The 22,325-nt window shown below is 35.8% G+C and overlaps 1 protein-coding gene across 3 annotated transcripts in view; it reads right to left on the reverse strand.

Moving 5' to 3' along the window:
- Positions 1-22,325, reverse strand: part of LOC145991582 (uncharacterized) — a 117,045-nt gene that overhangs the window by 56,522 nt on the left and 38,198 nt on the right. For 2 of the 3 annotated variants that reach the window (XM_083127632.1, XM_083127630.1), the window contains exons 6-14: positions 15,633-15,647; positions 14,992-15,015; positions 13,390-13,434; positions 13,010-13,081; positions 11,572-11,601; positions 7,678-7,731; positions 6,000-6,044; positions 5,523-5,564; positions 3,362-3,412 (exon numbers count right to left, since the gene is read on the reverse strand). In XM_083127632.1, coding sequence (XP_082983758.1) covers positions 3,362-3,412; positions 5,523-5,564; positions 6,000-6,044; positions 7,678-7,731; positions 11,572-11,601; positions 13,010-13,081; positions 13,390-13,434; positions 14,992-15,015; positions 15,633-15,647 — 378 coding nt within the window. The remainder of the gene's footprint in view (positions 1-3,361; positions 3,413-5,522; positions 5,565-5,999; positions 6,045-7,677; positions 7,732-11,571; positions 11,602-13,009; positions 13,082-13,389; positions 13,435-14,991; positions 15,016-15,632; positions 15,648-22,325) is intronic. The other variant, XM_083127631.1, reaches the window with a different exon arrangement.

Below are 22,325 nucleotides of genomic sequence, written 5' to 3' on the forward strand. Positions count from 1 at the left end.
GTAGGTATTAATATAATAGAAATAATGTAAGTATGAATATAATTGGGTTGCATAGAAATAACTATAGCATAACGTAACGTGATCAGGCAATCCAACAATTAATTGCACGTTCAGGAACTCGGGGCAGTCACATACCTCCATATGGAAATGCATGTTTTACTAAAAGAGCATTTACATATTTAGTTTCCCTTGTTTGCTGGGTGAGAGGGGGGACAACTGGCGTCCATTATAAAGGTCGCGTATGGAAGATAATGGTACGACCCTCTCTGTTGCCATTCCCACCTCTGAAATCCTGCAATATCACTTTAGCATTGTTGTTATCGTCGTGCCAGGCCGTGTATACTGTACCACATCAATCGAATTCGTGCCACCGCTTTCGAATTGCTGCCACAACTCATCTGGTCACTGGCGTACGCAGGATTTTATTTCGGAGGGGGCTGGAATTGTAAAGGTGATATTACATAGGTGCATTCTCGGGCGGGCCATTTCATAAGTATTGGGGATGAGTCGATACCACTTGCAGCCGATATCCACACAGATGCCGATACTCACACATATTCTCACCGATACCAATGCTTGAAAATTGTAATAATTAAGAAATATTGAACTACTTACAATTATATGCAACAGTTTATTATAGTTTTGCTTTAAAACATGCAAGAATTGCATCAGACTATCAAAATGCCTAGGGTACAGCTGGGCTATTCCGTCCACGGGGCTATTCCGTCCGAAATAAGAAATGTGCCCACAGCGCCATATCTTGGCACTCTGGAGTGCTTTTCTTTTTTTCAGTGTGAAGCGTGGTCTACTGACTGCCGCTCGTGTCCGTTGTTCCAGTGCTTTGTGTTATATTTTGGATGGGGACAAAAGTAGAATCTCATGAGGCAAGCGAAGTGCGATGCAATATTGACGTTGTTAAAGAATAGGGCATACGAACTTAAGGTGCGTCATGCACAATAACTGGAAATTTTAACTAATTTCTTTAAAGCTATTAGAACACATGTTATACATTGTACGTGTGCATAAATGTAGTTCGATTTCTTCGTTGCCACCCTGGTTGGGGCGTTATACACAATTGCTACAGGTAGGGATATTTCGCTCAGTAAATACGGGCCTATTCCGTTCAACAAAATTATTTACGTAAATGGTGGTGTAATGTGAAATCGTCAAACAGCATGTTTTAAGTTCTCATTTCAGATGGTTCGTACATGTAGCAGATAAATGCCCAGCCCTAAATGGCCCGAAGAGATGATGAATGGAGCAATAGAGTTGTCTAAGAGATGTGAATATGAGAGGAGCTGCTGAATTGTTTGGAATACCGTACTCCATACTTACAGATCGAGTAAAGGCTTCAGAATCTGGTCTGGCACTGGGAGAAAACACAGAACAGCCGGCCACCCAAGAGCGTTCAACGTCTAGTTTGAAACATTCAGATGGAAGAGAATTTGTCTGTACACCGAATCAAGTTCGTAGAGCAGCATTTACCTATGCATCAATAAATATATATATATTTGACATCCTTGGTGCATGGAAAGCATGGACTGCAGGTAAACACTGGTTTTCTTGATTCTTGAAAAGAAACGATGATATATATCTCTCAGAAACCCAGAAGGACTATCAAAATCGAGAGCTGAGGAAATGAATAAGCAGGCTGCCACTAAGTTCTTCGAGTTGTATGGGAATATGTGAGAGGAGATTGGCCTCACCTGAATGCTGACGTAACTGGTTTGTTCCTTAACAACACTCCTTCAAAAATAGTGGAAGCAAAAGCGTGCTGGGCGGAATAGCCCCTTGACTGGGCGAAATAGCCCCGCTGTTTTTGCGAATTCTGATTTCTGCACTCCTCAAATATATCTTTAATAAGAAAAGATGTATTACTTTTCTTACTTATTTATTTATGGTAATCTGTTCTTAAATAAGGTATCATTATTGTATTACAACTATCGATTTCTTGACAAACGTTTCAATTAATCTACTATGTGTTTAAAGTTGAAATCAGCGGAAGAGCCCTGCTGTACCCTATTATTTAATCACACAATACAGTTTTTTCACATGATATTGGTGAACGATTAACGGAATCTTGAAATTTTGCATAATTTCCAGGAGAATTACTCCGCGAAAGTGTGGCGCTGCATTTTAACGAGCTCCGCAAAATACTAAAGTGCCGGAAAAACTAACGGTCGGTGTCCGTATATATAAACCAACCGATACTTTCTGATACCGATGCGACCGGTTAAAAATTATAATTATTCAAAGACAAAAATGGTAACCGGGGATTGTTTCAAGGACGGGGTTTCAGTTACCACTTTCGTATCTAACGAGTTCTCAAAATTTCGGGAGGGGCTGTAGCTCGATCAGCCGCTCGCCCCCCCCCCACCCCTTGCGTACGCAAGTGCTGGTCCTTATACACCGTTATCTCACGACAAACCCGTAGAACTCACAGGAAATATGGACATGAACTCCATTCCAAGCATGCGCAAGACTTGCTGCGCTATCTACCAAGAGATGGCGGAAGACGTAACTTACTTTTTGAATGACTCTCCCGGTTAAGTTGAAACAAAGTTCTCTGCAATGTTATGGAAGAAAATTCAACTTTAAATATTTTCATTGAAAATTGGTTTGAATTTTGTCTAAGATAAAGTCGTACGCGACACAAGTCTGAATTTTTTTAGTTAGCTATTTCAAACAGACTACTACTTCTTTAAACTATTGATGACGGATATAAACACTTCACTTTCGACAGTCGTAAGTGACAAACCTCCTGACTCTTGACTATCCCGCCATGACAAATGACTAATGAATGTACGAATTATTGTGACACATACGAAGGCAGAGTCTTCTACAGACTGGAACTTCGAGAACTTCTATGAATCCGCCATGACCCAGGTATGCGAGGTAGGTATGCGAATACATAAAAATGTATTTCTTACATTTTGTATGTACGTTATGATTTTTCCTTGTTTTCTAGTTCAATGCTGTTACTAAAGCATCATTACTTTGCCAATAATAACAACAGAGGTATTGTCAGAGAGAAGGTGGTATTGTAGGGTCACCCTGTAGATTGATATGAAAGAATTTGCAATGGCTATTACACTCTTACCTAACTTTTAACATTCCAGAGAGAGTACAGCGAACCAGTGTATAGATTAGAACAATAACTTATCTTGAGTTTGTAAGGATCTATAAATATTTCTGCTCAAATATTCTATTATTGTGTTCACAAATTTGACTTTTGTATTTATATGTTCATCATCGCAAAACATATGCAATTAAAAATAACATTAAAAATAGTTAAAAAAATAATATTAACTAGTTTACGAAGCTGAACAAATTTTGATAGTAAGAAAAGTCTAATACGTACTTGTGACAGCAGGATCACTGAATTTTTTCTTGTATACTGTATTTTTTTCTTCTGAAAATATAAATAATTATAATAAAATGCTTTAAATATTATATTTTGAATTATAACAGTTGGGCTGAAAAGTTCGTAGGCTTACTCATAGATGGCGTTACTAGAATTAAATCCATGTGATTTTTACTTAGTACTAACTTTCAAAAGATATGTGTATAAATTTCACAGCTGCCGGATAATTAGTTCGTGAGATATAGCATTGTGAGTGAAGCAGCTTTTGTTATTGTGAAAAAATGGATAAAAACAGAATTTCGTGTGTTAATAAAGCATTGCTTTTTGGCGAAAAAAGATACTGTTGAAGCCAAGGCTTGGCTTGATAAACATTATTCGGACTCTGCACCAGGAAAATCAACCGTTGAGAAGTGGTTTGCTAAATTTAAACGAGGCGAAATGAGCATCGAAGACGATGCACGCAGTGGACGCCCCAAAGAGGCTGTTACCGACGAAAACATCAAAAAAGTCCACAAAATAATTTTAAATGATCGTAAAGTGAAGTTGATCGAGATAGCTGAGATTATTACATAGCGTTGTTGGAGCGTTTAAAGGATGAAATCACGAAAAAACGGCCCCATTTGAAGAAGGAAAAAGTGCTGTTTCATCAAGACAATGCACCTTGTCACAAATCAATGAAAACGATGGCAAAATTATGTGAATTAGACTACGAATTCCTTCCCCATCCACCATATTCTCCAGATCTGGCCCCCAGTGACTTTTTCCTGTTTGCAGACCTTAAAAGAATGCTCCCTGGAAAGAAATTTAGCACTGATGAAGAGGTAATCGCCGAAACTGAGGCCTATTTTGAGGCTAAAGAGAAATCGTACTATAAAAATGGCATCGAAAAATTGTATGACCGCTATAATCGTTGTATCGCCCTCGAAGGCAACTATATTGAATAATAAAATCGAATTTTGTCAAAAAAATATTTTTTACTATGTTAGCCTACGAACTTTTCAGCCCAACTGTTAAATTAAAATAAAACATGAAATCAAATTTGAAATTTTACACCGAAATCACAAAAAAATGTTAAAAGAAAGTAATATAAGAGAAAAAAAGAAAGTAAAAAGTGATATATTCAGTTGTTAAATTGTAACATTAGAGATAGTAATTTTGTCATTTTTTAAAGTTCTCAAATAAATTCGATGAAATAGTGCCGAGTTTAAATGTTTCTAATTACCATTAACTACTATAGACACAAGAGAACATCACCAAACAATTGTTGCCTGACTTCAATTTTCCCTTACCCTGGTTCTCTCTCTCTTTTTTTTCTTTGTCTGTTTCTCTCTCATACCATGTTGTTCCCACTCTCATTCTCGTCCTTTAATTCTATTTATCTTATTCTGCTTCTGACTCTCATTCTCTTATTTTCACTCTTTCTCTCCTTCCTTATTCTGTTTCCCACTCTCCTTATCCCATTTTTGCTTTCAATGCCTCTTACTCTGTTTCTCACTCTTCTTATCTTATTCCCGATCTTTCTTTCTTTCCTTCTGACACTGCATCTCTCGCTCGTTCTTTTATTCTTACTCTTTCTATCTGATTATCTTATTCTGCTTCTCTCTATCATTCTCTTATTTTCACTTTCTCTCTTTCCTTATTATTCTGTTTCTCACTCTCATTCTCTTAATCCCGCCCTCTCTTTCCTTCTGACCCTGCATGTCTCTCTCATTCTCTTATTCTCGCCCTTTTCTTTTTATTTATCTTATTCTGCTTCTCACTCTCATTCTCTTATTCCCGCTCTTTTCTCTTTCCTACTGATCCTGCATATCTCTCTCTCTCTCATTTCCTTATTCTTGCCATTTCCTTTTATTTTTCTTATTCTGCTTCTCACTCTCATTCTCTTATTCCCGCCCTCTCTTTCCTTCTGACCCTGCATCTCTCTCTCATTCTCTTATTCTTGCCATTTCGTTTTATTTATCTTATTCTGCTTGTCACTCTCATTTTCTTATTCCCGCTCTTTCTATCTTTCTTCTTACCGCTTTATTCTCTCCCTTTCTTTCTCTTTTACTCTGTTTCTCACTCTCATTCCGCTCTTTCTCTCTTACTGTTTATTTCATTTTCTCTTTCCCTGGTTTTTTCTCACCTATCTGCAGCTATAGAGTGTTTCTGTACGTACCTATTATCCCTTGCCCATCCTTTATCTGGACCACATCTTCCTCTGAAAACATAAGAATAATTGTTATTGTTGAGCAATTGCAACAGGCATCAACTATGGCGTAGTGAAAACTCTGTCGCCTTTCAACTAAGGATGACAGCGGTTCGATCCCCGGTGGAGGCACATTCCACAATTCGCCAAACCTCTTAAATGTTGTGACAATAAAATCGATAAAATGGCATTTCACACTAACTTATGCTTTCTAAAATATAATACAGGTGCGTTCTGTTAATGTGAATTTTTTATTTAAGTCCATCTTATGCAGTGATTTGACACATGAAATTTGGTGAAAGGAATTGTCATTCGAATGTGCTACGTCAAATAGAGGCAACGTATACTTTCCTGAAATAGCCAAAATGCTTTGTCGTTAGCATAGACCTCTCTTAATTTTAACACTCTACCGCAGTTGGAGCCAAATGTAAATTATAGATTACTTACTTCCTGTGTTCTTGTCGATTGATTTGGCCACAAGTTTATCGGAAACTGAAAAGAAATTAATGTTCACTAAATGATTTGCGAAATAATTTTGACTGCTAACGGTAGATTTTGTCGGGACAAGATCGGCATAAGCGATATTTTATATATAGGGTGTGGCCATACAAAAGCCACAAATTTTCAAACTTTCTATCCTGTGTGTATGGAGCCATGCGATACACTTTAACCCTTGCTTACTCATTATATTTCTCTGTCTATCTGTTTTTGTCATTTTCTGTTTTCCCGATCGGCGTGACATCTATTTTTAAGAAAATAATATAGCTGACTTTAATGTGTGCAAGTTTGCACACTTTCTAGAACATTCATAATATCAGCTTAGATATAGAGGGAGTGCAAAGCTGGAAGCGTGAGGGTAATGTGGAAACGTCTAATATCTGGCCTGCAGAGTGCTGCACTCCAGCGGGATGCCCGGGAAACAGTTGTAGAAGTTCCTATTTGTTACGGTAGAACACGAGCAGTCAGTCGGACAGTTGACATGGCGACAGTACGTCAAGTTATTATCCCGGATTTGTGAGGGCTCTTTTGAAGAAGTGGGATGTTGAAAACATGATGAAGGCTGTAACAGCTCTAAGGGGAAAAAAGATGGGATTAAGAGGAGCGGTAAAAACGTTCAAAGTGCCTCAGACGACACTGCAAAGATATGTGCATAGCGATATGTCGCCTGAAGATTGCGTTTCTTTAAGTGTAGGGCTTTCCCCTGTCCTTCCTGATAATGTTGAGAAACCCTTGGTGGAGTGTCTTGTTGAAATGGATAATCGCTTTTATGGCCATACTAGATTAGATGTCAAGAGGATGGCCTATCAACTAGTGCAAGGAAATAATATCCAGCATCCTTTTAGCTCAAATGCTGGAGGTAGGGCGGCACAAAAACAAAATCATGCTCCACAAGCCTACAGGGACCCCATTCTCGAGAGCAAACGGGTTCAACAAAGATGCCATAGACAAGTTTTTTGACAAGCTGGAAGCTGAGTATGACAAACACTCTTTTAGTGCTGATCGTGTATACAATGTCGAACGAAACCGGCCTCGGTGTCGTCCAAACCAAGATACCACATGAAGTTGGACTAAAAGGTAAACGTCAAGTAGGCGCCATCACAGCAGCAGAGCGAGGTTCCTTTGTCATAGCTGCATGAGCGCTGGTGGAACTTTTATACCACCAATGATGATCTTCCCCAGCAAGAACTGGACTGATACTCTAATGAAAGAGCATCCATCACCTGGAGCAATCGGAAAATGCCATCCTTCTGGTTGGATACAAACGGAGCTCTACTTACCATTCTAATTTTATAAAATAATGTTCTTATGTAATAGACACCTAATGTAACATAAAATAATTGCCAAACGTTTTATTTTTTTATTTAAAACATTTGATTTACCATAATTACCCGCACTTTTTGAAGTTTTCAAAAAAATGTAGTACAAGCACAAAATATTTATTTATTTATTACATACATACGTTTTGCAATTACTAGTATTAGTTTCATATTCAAAACATTATAAAGTAACTTTAGGTAATTTTTCAAGCTAAAACAACAATAAACAAGTTTTTTATATGCCAAAAACAAAGAGGGTTTCCACATTTTCACCCCCCCCCCTCTACTATATCATCACATATACTTACAACTTTCCTTTTTCGGGCGGCCTTCAATTCTTCTAACTCTCCCATGTCTATTGTCTGCAAGAATGAATTTTTATAGCAACGTAATATCAGTGTTAAATCTTCTATTTAGATCTAGTGCACATCATAGTATCATCATCTACTTGTGACTAACCTATTATGACGGTTCCAAAAATGGGTGCCTTGAACTCTGCAAAATGTCCGCCATTAACCCGCTATCACTTCTTAAGCCAACAATAGGATCATATCCTAAACCAAATCTTCTTCGAACTTTACATTTTTACAGAGACCGTCGTGCGCAGTAGTAGTAGTTATCGCTCTCAAGACTTATATATCATTGCAACGCAAACAGTACACTCCAAAATGAATGAATCATGTCTCAACATTAATCAACGGGCAATCCTTCTAAATCTCAACATGCAAAGAATTCCTTACAAATTATATCAATAAGTAATCTAAAATTTAATTATTCTGGTAGCGGTAGGTCATATTTATAAATTATGATCTTGAATAATGCTAATTAAGAGAGTCAAGGATAAGCAGATAACCTCTGAAATTGTTTATATTTATCTAAATTATAAACTATAATTTTTCTATATCTCTTAATCGTAGATGTTATTTAAATAGTATTTCTATACTTTGTCAAGTATATGTTTGGTATCAACTATATAATTCACAAATGTAAACAACCTATGAATGAAATATCATTTCAAGAATAAATTATGTTTCCAGGTTATATTCCAAAATTATTTCAACTTATTTTCCAAGACTAGGATGTTTATCTTTTCTGGCCTATATTGCAAATAATAAAGCTGAATATAACAGATATATTTTAATACAATCAGATAACCTTTATAATTGTCAAGATTTGCTGTTCACATAATTTAAGTTACTTATTTTCAATAGTTGTGCAATGGTATGAAACTATTTGAACAATGGAGTTATTTATATTATTATAGTAGGTATTCCCTATGAACCGATGGATAATTATCAATTCAAGCAATATGCACACATATCCCAATTATTTACTAACACATAACTTCTGATATACTGCAATAAACACATCATGTGTATTCAACACAGAAAGCAATATTTCTCTACCAACTTATCCAAATCATATTTTCAAATGTCACTTGACATATTTTAATATAATATTATGCACTTTCTTGTACTGCACCTTACGGTTCTACACTGTATTATACTGATAATACAATGTCACAAATCTCTGTATACAATAATTAATAAGAAATTTCGTAGCAGCAAGAATGTGGTAATAACTCTGTTCTTTACTGTTTCAAAAAAGTCTTTCAAAATTAGTAATAATTTTATAAAGTAGTATGTACTTGCAATGAAAAGCACATACAAATTTGTAATAACATGTCCATAATTGTGGTAGAATTACATGTTGTAAGCACTTCAGAGTACAAGTCTTTCTTACTTAAGTTGAGAATGAACTTCCAATTATCATCCACGACAAATATTCATGAAGTATGTTTATATGTTTTTATGCATATATATCATACGAGGGCCACTATTTATATTTTGAGCCTTGGCAACACTGATTGAAGTTAGGCGCGATTTGACGTTTGCACGGAATCGTCTGGCATTATTGACCATAACGTACTTTAAATGTTTTGTCAATAGCTTGATTTGTGTTGTTTATGTTGCCTTGGAGATTGCGCGACAACAATAAAATGGAATTAACTCGTGAACATTTTCGTGCAATGATTTTTTACGATTTTCGACGTGGATTATCAAGACAAGAGTGCATCGATCAACTTACTTCCACATTTGGCGATGAAGCCCCATCCTTTGCCACTGTGAAACGCTGGTATAACGAATTTAATCGTGGCCGCCATTCGCTCACCGACGAGATTCGCGAAGGTCGTCCAAAATCAGTTGTTGTTCAAGAAAACATTGATGCTGTGCAAAACCTAATACTGCAAGATCGTCATGTGACATACTGTGAGATTGAGGCAACCATAGGCATTAGTTCCACCAGCATATATAAAATATTACATGATCATTTAGCTGTGAGAAAGGTATGTTCTCGTTGGATCCCACACAATTTGACAAAAACTCAAAAAGACGCTCGCGTCAATTGGTGCAAACAAATGCTCAATAAATACAATCGTGGTGCTTCAAAAGACGTATAAGATTGTAACAGGTGACGAATCATGGATATATGCATGTGAGCCGGAACGTAAACAGCAGTCGACTATATGGGTGTTTCAAGATGAACCCAATCAAAAACAAGTTGTTCGCGCTCGAAGCACATCGAAACAAATGGTCGCCTGTTTTTTCGGGAAAACTGGTCATGTTGCAACTGTGCCTTTAGAGGAACGTAGAACGGTCAACTCTGAATGGTACACAACAATTTGTTTGCCAGAGGTCTTCGGTCAAATACGGAAAACAAACAAACGCCGTCGGATCATTCTTCATCAAGACAATGCCAGCTGTCACACATCTCGTCTAACAACCGACTTTATGAACAGTCAAAAAATCGACTTTATGGGTCATCCGCCGTACAGTCCTGATTTGGCACCCAATGACTTCTTCTTGTTCCCGAATGTCAAGAATAAATTGCGTGGACAACGATTTTCGTCGGCGGAAGACGCCGTTGATGAGTTCAAAAACCATATTATGGAGGTGTCTCAAGAAGATTGGAAAAACTGCTTTGACAAATGGTTCGAACGAATGCAAAAGTGTATTGACCATAAAGGAGAATACTTCGAAAAACAATAAAGCAGTTTTCAATGCCAAATTCCTGTTTTATCATTGTTAGGCTCAAAATATAGTGACCCTCGTAATGGTAAACAAACTACCAATTCAGTATGCATTCATATATGTATTAATATCCTCGAATGAAACGCGTATTTTACACATTCCTCGCAATTACATACATTTTGATGATAGGACTAATCATCTAGTAGTACAAAACTTCAAAAAATGAATATTGAAAAATATCACCTTCTTATTATGGCTCTTTGTTAGATCGATTCCTTATGACGCTATTCTCGCAGCCATGACAGTCCTGCAATTTTCACTGACGAAATTATCAGTGATATCGCACTTCTCGATCCAATATATCATAACACTTACGTGCACATGTGTGTCGATTCTCCATAATAAAAAACACTTCCAATATATCGATATTAAACACGCCAAAATCTCAAAAAATTGACGCCTCTTGCATAAAACGGAAGACCGGAAGCAGGAATCCACTCTCCTCCTTCCCTGGCGCTCTCATGAGCAATTCTACGTACTAGAGATCTTTCAATTTTAAAAATACAATTTGACAATTTTCTTATAAACAATAACAAGTAATGTATCGGATCATGCTAATTAGTCAATATCTAACCATTTTCTGCACTTTACATTAATTAAATATGTACAATGAAGACATAATTTGACAAATGTTTCCTGATAATTGGTGAATATTTTCAAGTTATTATGTAATATTGATCATAGATGTCGTCATACAAAATGTTACAATGCCATAGACATTTTACGTAGAAGTCTGTTCATGGAAAGGTAAAACATGATTCACATAAGTTGAACTACAATATACTTCTATGTTAGACAAAATATAAATAATACACCATAATTCGTTAACAAGTGAGTACCATATAACGGATACGTTATACTATTATCTTACTTCTGTAAATTATGAGCTTAAGTTTGACTCTGATTAATGAAGAAGATTACAATAACTTAACATTTTAAACTGCACTTGCTCTTTAAGATAATAGAGCTTACTGAACACTGTTTAATGTAAGTGAACAAGAATAAAAAATGTAGACTCCCGTCAAGAGGTGGTTCAAGAGACAGAAATTATTTATGCAATTATACTTCTGGAGCTACAGGCAACTGTAATTTTATAAGTTATGTTCTTACCAGATACAGGAATTTTCTTCACATGGCGAACTGAAAAATAGACGAATGCAATATGAAAGGTTAATTGTGGCATGCAACGTATGACCGGAATTATAAACATTGGTGTTGGTGTTTCAAATATACTTTATTTGTAGAATTGAATACCAGCTTAGAGTATAAATGTGTTAAAGCGCTGAAATGTGTCCTCAGCAAGAAGAATGTCCCACACTTTTTTAATGATCCGCATCTGTTAAACACCCACTTTATTGACAGCGCCAGTCCCTCTAACCAAGAAACCGATCTCATCCTCGAAGAGTGCGAAAGCTTCCTTACAACTACATTTACTGAAAACGGCGACACCTTCTTCTTTCGACCCGTCAAAGAAGTAGAAATTGCACAACTCGTGTCCAAAATCCGTTCCAATTCTTGTGGCACAGACGGCATAAACCTGAAAATGATAAAGCTAATTCTTCGACACATTCTTTCACCTCCGACTCACTTCATAAATTTCTCGTTATGTTATAGTAGTAATTGTATTTTGTTTGTTTTAGTGTACTAGATTTTGCGGGTTAAGTGGTAGAGCAGCCACAGGCTGAACTTCGGCCATGAATAAAGAATTTCTAATTTCTAATAACAACATATTGAATTCAAGGCAATAGTGTTCATCAACTCTATGCGATATAAACTAAACTTAAGTTAGGATGAGTTAAAGTAACGTAAAGTTACTGTGATCATATACATGGGAGCATGAGTTAGTCGCGAACTAACAAGTGGCTTGTTAACGTTAAGGAACTAGAAACTAAGGAAGCGGGTTCGGGAGTGTATTCGACGTAGAGGATATCATTTTGAGCAAGACTTGTGAACTAAATCCATTATTGCATACAAACTGTATTTTATTTAATTCTTCTTTCAATTTCCATTTCATAGTTGCTCTCTACCTGCCCCATTGTTGTTGAACTCTTTTCCAGGAATTTTTAATTTTTCTCTGAACATTAACACGTCATCGGACACCTGATAAAACAAGGAAGTCTTTCTATTAGTTTGTACGCTTAGTGTCTTATTGATTCTTTTTTAGATATTTGCTGTTTTTTGGAAGCAAGTTCATTGAAAATTTAAACATCAAATTAGTTTTGACTTGCTCTTTGAAAATGTTCGGCGCTTTTGACTGTTTGAACTGGAAATTGGGAGTTCTTCTACAAAATCAATAAAAGTGGAATATCTCGAAAATGGACACCCTTAATATAAGGCAATTTAGGGTTCAATTTGTTGTTGCACATTCGCTTTACTATCGTGCCTTCAAAGGAATACGTTGAATTTCAGGTAACCCTGTATATATATATATATATATATATATATATATATATGTGTGTGTGTGTGTGTGTGTGTGTGTGTGTATGTATGTATATATAGTTTGCTACTTATTACGCATACACACATATTAACTAAGTTTTGTACTTACCGGTAACGGGCTTGTTTCCATGGGTCATAACGTCATCAATAGCGTTTACAATTCTACGAGGCTCTGGTTTTACTGAAACAAAGTTCAGTTATTCTTTCAGTAATATTCATTTTTGAAATGAATGGAAACTGTCAACTTTTTGTGAAAATAAAGTTTAAAAAATTGTTTTTTCGCCTGCCATCAGAACAGCTGCGTTTAAACACATTTTGATGAATTAAATATATTCTAAGCTCATAAATGTAACTCCATCTATATTTCAAAAGTTACTTTTGAAGAGCCACATACAAAAACCTTCTTAGTAACATTTACTGACTTGACAAGTCAACATGAAAAATTGAAATAGAGACTAACTTTAGAACGTTAGTCCCATATGTACTTACACTTCTGATTATTCATGTACTGTTCGGTCTTTACAAGATAATTAACTGAAATATAAAGCAGTGCAACGTTATGGAAGGGTGTGGTTAAAAATATTAATTGTTAATAATAAAAACTGATTTTTATAAAATATTAATGCGCGGAAATGTATTTCTTGAGGCTAATGTCGACTAAACAAAGGTTAGTGTAACCCGCGAATTTGTAGGGGTGCACTGAGTGTTGGAGCAAATGTTGGGCTCGCGGTGATTGTGGCTAATAATATTCTTTCTTCTCTCTAACTTCCTCTGCCTCCTTCCTTCTCTTTCTACTCTTGTTTCTCTGTTTTTCACTTGTCTGTAACCCAGGCTTTATTTACATCCTCTGTATATCTTTCTTCTTCTGTTCTTCTCTTTCGCTATCTCTTCTACTCTTTTTCTCCTCTGCCTCTCTCTGTTCCTTTACTCCTTATTGCTTCCTTTCGTTCTGACTATCTCAGGCTCTTCTGTTCTCCTCTATTTCCCCTTTTCCTCCTCTGTTCTCTCTCTTTTTTCCTTCTCGGGATTCGATATAATTTCTTTTTGTCGTCTTCCTTTCTCTGTTTCTCCTAATATTGTTTCTCTTTATAACTTTCATTTCTTTCTCTATTCTTCTCTTTCGATATATTTCGTACTCTGTTACTCTTTTTACTCCACTGATTCTCTCTCTCTCTCACTTACTCTTGTAGTTTACTTTTTCGTTTTAACTCTTTCCTTCTCAATTTTCCCATTTTCTGCTCTGTTTCTCTCTTTTCTCCTCTATTTTGCTTTTTATCCTCTCATTCTCTCTCTTTTTCTCCCTCTCACTCTCTATGTTCTCCTCCATTTTTCTCGTACTCCTCTATCTCTCTTTTATCTTCCTCTTTTCGCCCTCTGTGTATTCTCTTTCTATCTTCTTTTCTTTTTATTTTCTTCCTTGCTCTGTTTTTCCTAACATTATTTTTCTTTATTTCTGTCCTTTATTCTTTTGATCTTCCCCTCTCTATCGCTGTTTCTCCCTTTCTGTCTGTGTGTAAGTGATTCTGAAAACCTTTCACGTGGACCATTTGTCTAGGCATGAAAGTGGGCCTAGACCATTCTACGGTGGACTACAGCCCATGAAGTGTGTTGAACAAGGATATCTAACATTTAGAAATCAATGTTCAGACGAGATCTAGAAGAAAAATTAAAATATTAAATAATATTGATCAAAACATGTTGTGTTTATGAAATTGCAAGTAAATCCTACTTTTACCCAAGTAAATTTTTAAACCAATAACCTAATTATGTATATGCATTTATACATAAAGAAACAAGGAAAGGACTGAACTTTTTCATTACCTAGTACAAAATCACAAAATGTCTATCATAATTATAACATATATCTAATATTTGTGTTGTGTTGAATATAGGTTAACCCTTAAAACTTTCAATTCTCATAAATAATAATCAGTGTCTGAAGAAAATCTTTAAAAGCTTGTTTTATTATTTATTTTCCATCATGAATTGTTAATGTATATTTGATTCGTAATATCAACATTAGAATGAAACGTTTAAATTCACGTCATATCTAATGTACTAGTATATTAATTGAAAGTCAACACTACTCACATGATGGTGCATCACAAATTGGAACTAAAAATAGTCAGGTAATATTAATAAATATTAATTAATAACACACAGACGTCTCTCTGTTTTTCTTTTCCCAAACTGCATCAAAATTTATTAGTTTCTTTTAATATGATTCATATTATAATTGGGTAAAGTCATCAACAAATCTCTTTAAGAATATATGAATATTATTCTCATATTTATTTCGTTTTTGAATGTAAAAATCGTAGTGATAATTGTTTACATGTATATTATGAAATCTATAACTTTATAAGACATTTAAAAATTAATGAATTACCTTACTTCTATAACAGATCACGTAACAAAGAGGAAATAATTATATTCCGTAAACATAATACTATGACTATTGAGACAGTGTAAGACAGTGTTTCTCATTATCTAAAACCCCATCTGTTGGAGGAAAATTAACCACATATTAAATTGAATATACTTAAATTAATTAAATTATATTAACTGTAGATTTGTGGCAAAATAGTGTAACATTCTAACATAACTAGCTAATTATTGCAAGGTTGGATTTGATAATAACACTCTTCTCCAAAGACTGGTAAAATGAATTGATTGAATGCAGTTATAGGTGATTTAAAGTTAAAAGCATGTAGTAAATAGAGAGAACGTACCGTTTCCACCTGCATCTGCAAAAACATTATGGAAACATAGAATGTAATATCTATGTATTTCCACTTCATATGTATTGTGTATTCCTGTTACTAGTTGAAAACCAGCTACGTTTTTTATTTTATATGAAGTTACTTAAGATACACAGCTCGCCAAAGGTAATAAGATTTAAAACGTACACTTTTACTCGTTGTATATATTTACAGAACGTCCCTTATGGTTTATTGGTAGCGCTGAACCCTTGAACAAGTTGTTCCTTGTTCGATCCACTGCAGAGGCACTTAACGGTTCGACCCCCGCAGCAAACTGTAGGCAGACTCCGCTTTAGCATGTCTGGGCATTTAGTGGCATAGAAACAATGTTTTACTTATATACCAAATTGATTAGAAGCGATTCAATCACCTATCTATCTGTAACGCAAGGTACGAGAAGACAAATAAATGAATGTTCTAACAAACACACACACACACACAATGTTTTCTAATTAGAGAAAATAATCACTTTTATACACTAGAGATAAATGTTGATGAACTTTCAAAGCAAACGAAATACGAAGGTAGGTGAGCAAAAGGTGCCAGTAGTTATGTACCCGCGTTGAAGTCGATAAATCAATTGATTGGAAAAGATCGATCAAAGATCAATTGATGATGTAGGTGTGTGGGCAAGCAAGTGTGGGTTTTTGCGTGATGACGTCATAAAAGGGGCGTGGCTTATTTTGTATGGAGGATTTTGATTGGTGCGTGGGCGGGGTTTTGTTTGGTGTGGAGGATTTTGATTGGTTGTTGGTGAGGAGGAAAAGTAGTGGCTTCCGGTGACGGTTTCTCGGAATTGGAGTACGTGTTTCCGGTGTCTGAGGAAAGATGGCGTTGATGAGTTTGAAATTCTGGGAATCGTGATACGTGTTTCCGTTGTTTGAGTTGGTTTCCTGTTGTTAATGAGGAGAGTGATAAGTGTTTCCGGTCGGGAGTTGATTAGGATTTTGATTGGTTGTTGGGGAGGAAAAGTAGTGGATTCCTGTGACGGTTGGTTTTCTCGGAATTGGAGTACGTGTTTCCGGTGTCTGAGGAAAGATGGCGTTGATGAGTTTGAAATTCTGGGAATCGTGATACGTGTTTCCGTTGTTTGAGGAGAGATGGCGTTGATGAGTTATTATGGGGAGAAGGGAACTGTTTATATCGGAATAGGGATTTTCCCTGATTAGCTGAGAGAATGGTGACGTCATAAATTGGGCGTGCGCTCCGTTTTTCTTCGAATTGTGATATGTGTTTCCTGTTTTTGAGGTGGCGTTGATGATTTTGAAATTCTGAGAATTGGGAGGGGGAATGAGATAAGAATGTGCGTTTAATTAGGGAAATAGGATGGTAATTGGCGTTGATGAAATTGTGGTGGGGGAAGTAGGAAATTCGGTGACGGTTGGTTGCTTGGAATTGTGATTTTTGTCGGTCGTTAATTGAAAAGGACGGGAAGGAGTGTTGTGGTGGAGATAGGGGTTTCCGATTGATATGGTATTCTTGGAACGGTTGAGTGATATGTGCGGCGTGTTTGTCGGGCTGAAGATATGGGTTTCCGGCTGTTAATGGGTCTATGACGGTTGAAGAAGAGAAGGGAAACGGTTGGGCGTAATCTTCTAGGAATTGTGCCTGTTTGAAATATGTTTAACGGAAAACGTGATATTGGAAAAAAAGGTACAAATAGAAAGAATAAAAGATAATAGGATCTGGTAACGGTTCTTGTGTGGGGAAATGTTTGTTAGTTTTTGTAGGTAAGAAATGTGGTATCTGTTGAAAATAAGGAGGATAAAAAGAGGAATAGGTGAAGATGGGGTTCGATAAGAGAGGAAAATAATATGTTCAAAAATATGAATTGTTTGTAGGAATCTCGAATGGGTTATGTAACACTCAGGATAAAAAGAATTGGAGGAATATTTACCATTACGGTTATATAAATATTGGGATAAAAGATAAGATGAATAAATGGGGGTGCGACAAGAAAATAATATATGAGGGTTGTTCACAAATGGGGGAATTGCTGTCAATATTATTATATAGTTGTGGAAGTAATTATTGAGGGATATACTACATTTTTGGAAAGGAGTTAAAGTTCAGGGGTATACCAAAAAATATTGGAAAAGGGCAAGGGTGTTATTGGTGGATTTAAAATATTGTGTGGCGGCGGAGATGTTTGAGAATGTTATGTGATATTGAGAGGTGTGTGGATATTAAACACCACCAAGTTTGAATTTGATGTTTTCCATGTGCACACACGATTTCGTAAGAATTATGCAATTCATTTAAGGACACAGCTATTTGACATATAAAAGGTGTCATAATAAATGTTTAAAGAGTCCCTGTTATATCCATAAAATGGTACGAAAATTTCCATAATATGTTCCAAACAGGAAACATCTTTTGTATATTCCAATAACACCCAGAAAATGTTAAAAAAAACAAGCTTTTATTCATATCTAAATCGTGTCCAGATAAGATCCAAATGTAGTCTAAAATGTATTTTTTGTATCCACACAATATCCAAAGTACGTACAAAAATGTGTAACTAAAGTATATTGTCAAGATAAAGTCTACTTGGTGTACAAAACATTCCAAATATGATCTCGAATTGCCCATAACACATCCAATTCTGGATATCCCCTGGGCCTGTCCCAATTACCCTATATGTGCATAAAACTGAAATTAAACAGCAATCGGTCCTAAAATAGACCCCGGTTCCAATCACCCTAAATATACATGAAGTGAAGGTGGACACATTGGTCAACATATTCAGCTTTATTATTGAAAGGAAAAGAAATGCGTCAGTATTCGGTGATTTTGTAGAAAACATACAGAGAGCGGAATATGTACGTTCGCATTTGTCGTTAAGAATTTGTTTCGCCTACCCACCTTTTGTCATTTGTGGCCCCGCACTATGCTAAACATCACCTGCAAGGGAAAAGTAAACTGTCTTTGCCCCTTAGTTTGGCACTTTGCCCCTCTAGTTTGGATGCCCTCCAGTTTTGGAACCTATTCGTCGCCACTGCGAAAAACCTATACTAAAGTACCCGTATTTTAACAAACAATGAGCAAAGTAATAAAAGAGTTTGTAGATGCAAGTAAATGTTATTATTGTATCGAAATAAATAGATGTAATATACGTACAAAATTATCTCCCTCCATCAATACAACACTGTACCAGTAAAGACGTTACGGAAGAATGAAAGCTTTGCAGTGATGGTCACAACACATACATATCAGTTCTGTGTAGGGTTCGGTCATTAACAGAACGGATGCAACTTCCTTGCTGATTATGCATGCCAGAGATAACCAACCACAACTTCCTTTTTGAGTCTGCGGGCAAGAGATAATTTTAATGTCGGTGTAGGGTTTAGACATTATCGGAACGGATGCAACTTCCTTGCTGGCCATGTACTGTTGAAGCGTCGCCAGAGAAGGAAAACTTTGTAATGGTTACAACACATATGTTCGATGTAGACTAATTAGCAGCGGTTATCGTTATCATATAACGATGTCCGTCAGGAATGCGAATTCGATAGAGGTCTATTCATAGAAGCACGACTTCCTTGTTACATCCTGCCACAGATTCACTGGTGTTAAAAATTAAACATTCACAACCGAAAAATGGAGAACGTGCCTGTGAAAACAATTTAGCTAACCGGGGGCTTTTAGTACAGGGCCTACAGTTTTAAAATGTGGTACCGAACACGCCCAAATCTGTAATTAGTTTTAGGATAGACAGGACCGGGGTCCCTTATCTGCAATTAGTTTTACTCGGGGACAAACAGAGTCGGAACAGGGGTTCTTTGAAACTTGAGTACGGGACCTACAGTTTTAGAAAGGGGTTCCAAACGTACAGATTCCGAATGTATAATTATTTTTGAGGCAAAGAGGATTGGAGCTGGGGCTTTATCTGCAGTAAGTTTTACTGTGGGCCAAACAAGGTCGGAAATGGGGGTTCTTTGAAACATGAGTACAGGGCCTACAGTCTTAAAAGTGGGGTATGTGTAGATTCCGAATGTACAATTACTTTACTCTGGGGCAGACAGGACCCTAACTGAGGACCCTTTGAAACTTGAGATCTGGGGAAAATAGAGTCGTAACTAAGGTTCCCTTTGAAACTTGAGGTCTAGGGCAAACAGGGCCGTAACTAAGGGACCCTTCGAAACTTGAGGTCCAGGGCAAACAGGGCCGTAACTGAGGGAACTCTTATTTCACTTTTTTAAAAATGTCGACTTTTTCCAAAAAATATCAACCTTTTTCCAAAAAAATTTCGACTTTTTTTAAAAAAATTCAACCTTTTTTTTAAAAAAAAAAAATCAACTTTTTCAAAAAAAAAATCAACTTTTTTTCAAAAAAAATCTGCTTTTTTTAAAAAAAATTTAAAACTTTTTTCAAAAAAATTTCAACTTTTTTCAAAATTTTTAAACTTTTTTAAAAAATAACTTTTTTAAAAATTCAACTTTTTGTCAAAAAAAATTAAACTTTTTTCAAAAATCTGGAGGCTTTACCGATTCCGGTCACGACGAACCGCGATCGATTGTAACTTCCGAATCTACAATTGCCTTCACTCTAGTTCAATTAGGACCGGCTGGACAGCCCTTTAAAAGTTTTCGGACAGGTTTTTGAACTTTTCAAATTTACCTACAACAACTAGCTGACAATAAACATCACCCACGATTACTATGTAATATTATACAAGTAATTGTCATCTCAGCTCGTCATGACAATGAGGGCCGCCATTTTGGCCGCCATGTTGGTTTTTGTTATTTTTACCGTAGACCACCGTCCATATACTCTATGGAAAGGTCTTGACGTACAGATTCCGAATCTACAATTGCCTTTCACTCTAGTTCATTTAGGGCCGGCTGGACAGCCCTTTAAAATTTTCCGGACAGGTTTTTTAACTTTTCAAAATTGCCTACAACAACGAGCTGACAATAAACATCACCCACGATTACTATGTAATATTATACAATTAATTGTCATCTCAGATCGTTATGACAATGGGGGCCGCCATCTTGGCCGCCATGTTGGTTTTTGTTATTTTTACCGTAGATCACCGTCCATATACTCTATGGAAAGGTCTTGACGTACGGATTCCGAATCTACAATTGCCTTTCACTCTAGTTCAATTAGGGCCGGCTGGACAGCCCTTTAAAGTGTTCCGGACAGGTTTTTCAACTTTTCAAATTTACCTACAACAACGAACTGAGCCCCCTGTACATGGTGTTTTTAAAAATTAAAATAACTGTTGGTAGTATGAATTGTAAATAAAGTAAAGTGTGTAAAATGTTCTGAATTTTGAATCTCTTATTTCACCGAATAAAATACATCATAATACTTATGGAGCCCATTGTACAAGATGTTTTTAAAATGGAAAAAAATATTGGTAGTATGTATTGTAAATTGAGTAAAATGTGTAAGTTTTTCTGAATTTTAAAGCTCTTATTCCGTCGAATAAAATACATCAAAATACTTATGGAGTCCACTGTACATGGTGTTCTTAAAATGAAAACAAATATTGGTAGTAGGTGTTGTCAATAGAGTAAAAGGTGTTAGCCGTGGCCAAGTAATAAATAGAGCGGTGTTTACATACAAAAGTAATGTTATTATTGCGTTGCACTCGGGTGTGGTCCTTTTAGCGTACAGTGAGAACCATGAGTATTACTCTTCAAATTGTCTATGAATATTGTAAGAAATAATGCTGATTTAGAAGCCGTTTTTAATTTTGGAGTTATTATTCGGTCGAATAAAATGCAGCATAATACTGATGGGCCCACTGTACATGGTGTTTTTAAAAATGAAAATAACTGTTGGTAGTATGAATTGTAAATAAAGTAAAGTGTGTAAAATGTTCTGAATTTTGAATCTCTTATTTCACCGAATAAAATACATCATAATACTTATGGAGCCCACTGTACAAGATGTTCTTAAAATGGAAACAAATATTGGTAGTATGTATTGTTAATTGAGTAAAATGTGTAAGTTTTTCTGAATTTTGAAGCTCTTATTCCGTCGAATAAAATACATCAAAATACTTATGGAGCTCCCTGTACATGGTGTTCTTAAAATGAAAACAAATATTGGTAGTATATTTGTGTGAGCCGTGGCCAAGTAATGTTATTATTGCGTTGCACTTGGGTGTGGTTCTTTTAGCGTACAGTGAGAACAGTGAGTATTACTCTTCAAATTGTCTATGAATATTGTAAAAAATAATGTTGATTTAGAAGCCGCTTTTAATTTTGGAGTTTTTATTTGGCCGAATAAAATGTAGCATAATACTGATGGACCCCACTGTACATGATGTTTTTAAAATGAAAATAACTATTGGTAGTATGAATTGTAAATAAAGTAAAATGTGTAAAATGTTTTGAATTTTGAATCTCTTATTTCACCGAATAAAATACAGCATAATATTTATGGAGCCCACTGTACAAGATGTTCTTAAAATTGAAACAAATGTTGGTAGTATGTATTGTAAATTGAGTAAAATGTGTAAGTTTTTCTGAATTTTGAAACTCTTATCGACTTATGCACAGATAGGTTATTCAGGACAGAATGAACTTTATAAACTGAGGTTATTCGCGAGCAGAATGTATCGAAGTAGATTCCGCTTTATGCACGGATAGATTAATCGGGACAGAATTCACTTTATGCAATTAGACTGATTGTGATACAAATATA

The sequence above is a fragment of the Lepisma saccharinum genome, chromosome 8 (assembly GCF_977018435.1).
Source record: "Lepisma saccharinum chromosome 8, izLepSacc3.1, whole genome shotgun sequence".
NCBI lineage: Eukaryota > Metazoa > Arthropoda > Insecta > Zygentoma > Lepismatidae > Lepisma > Lepisma saccharinum.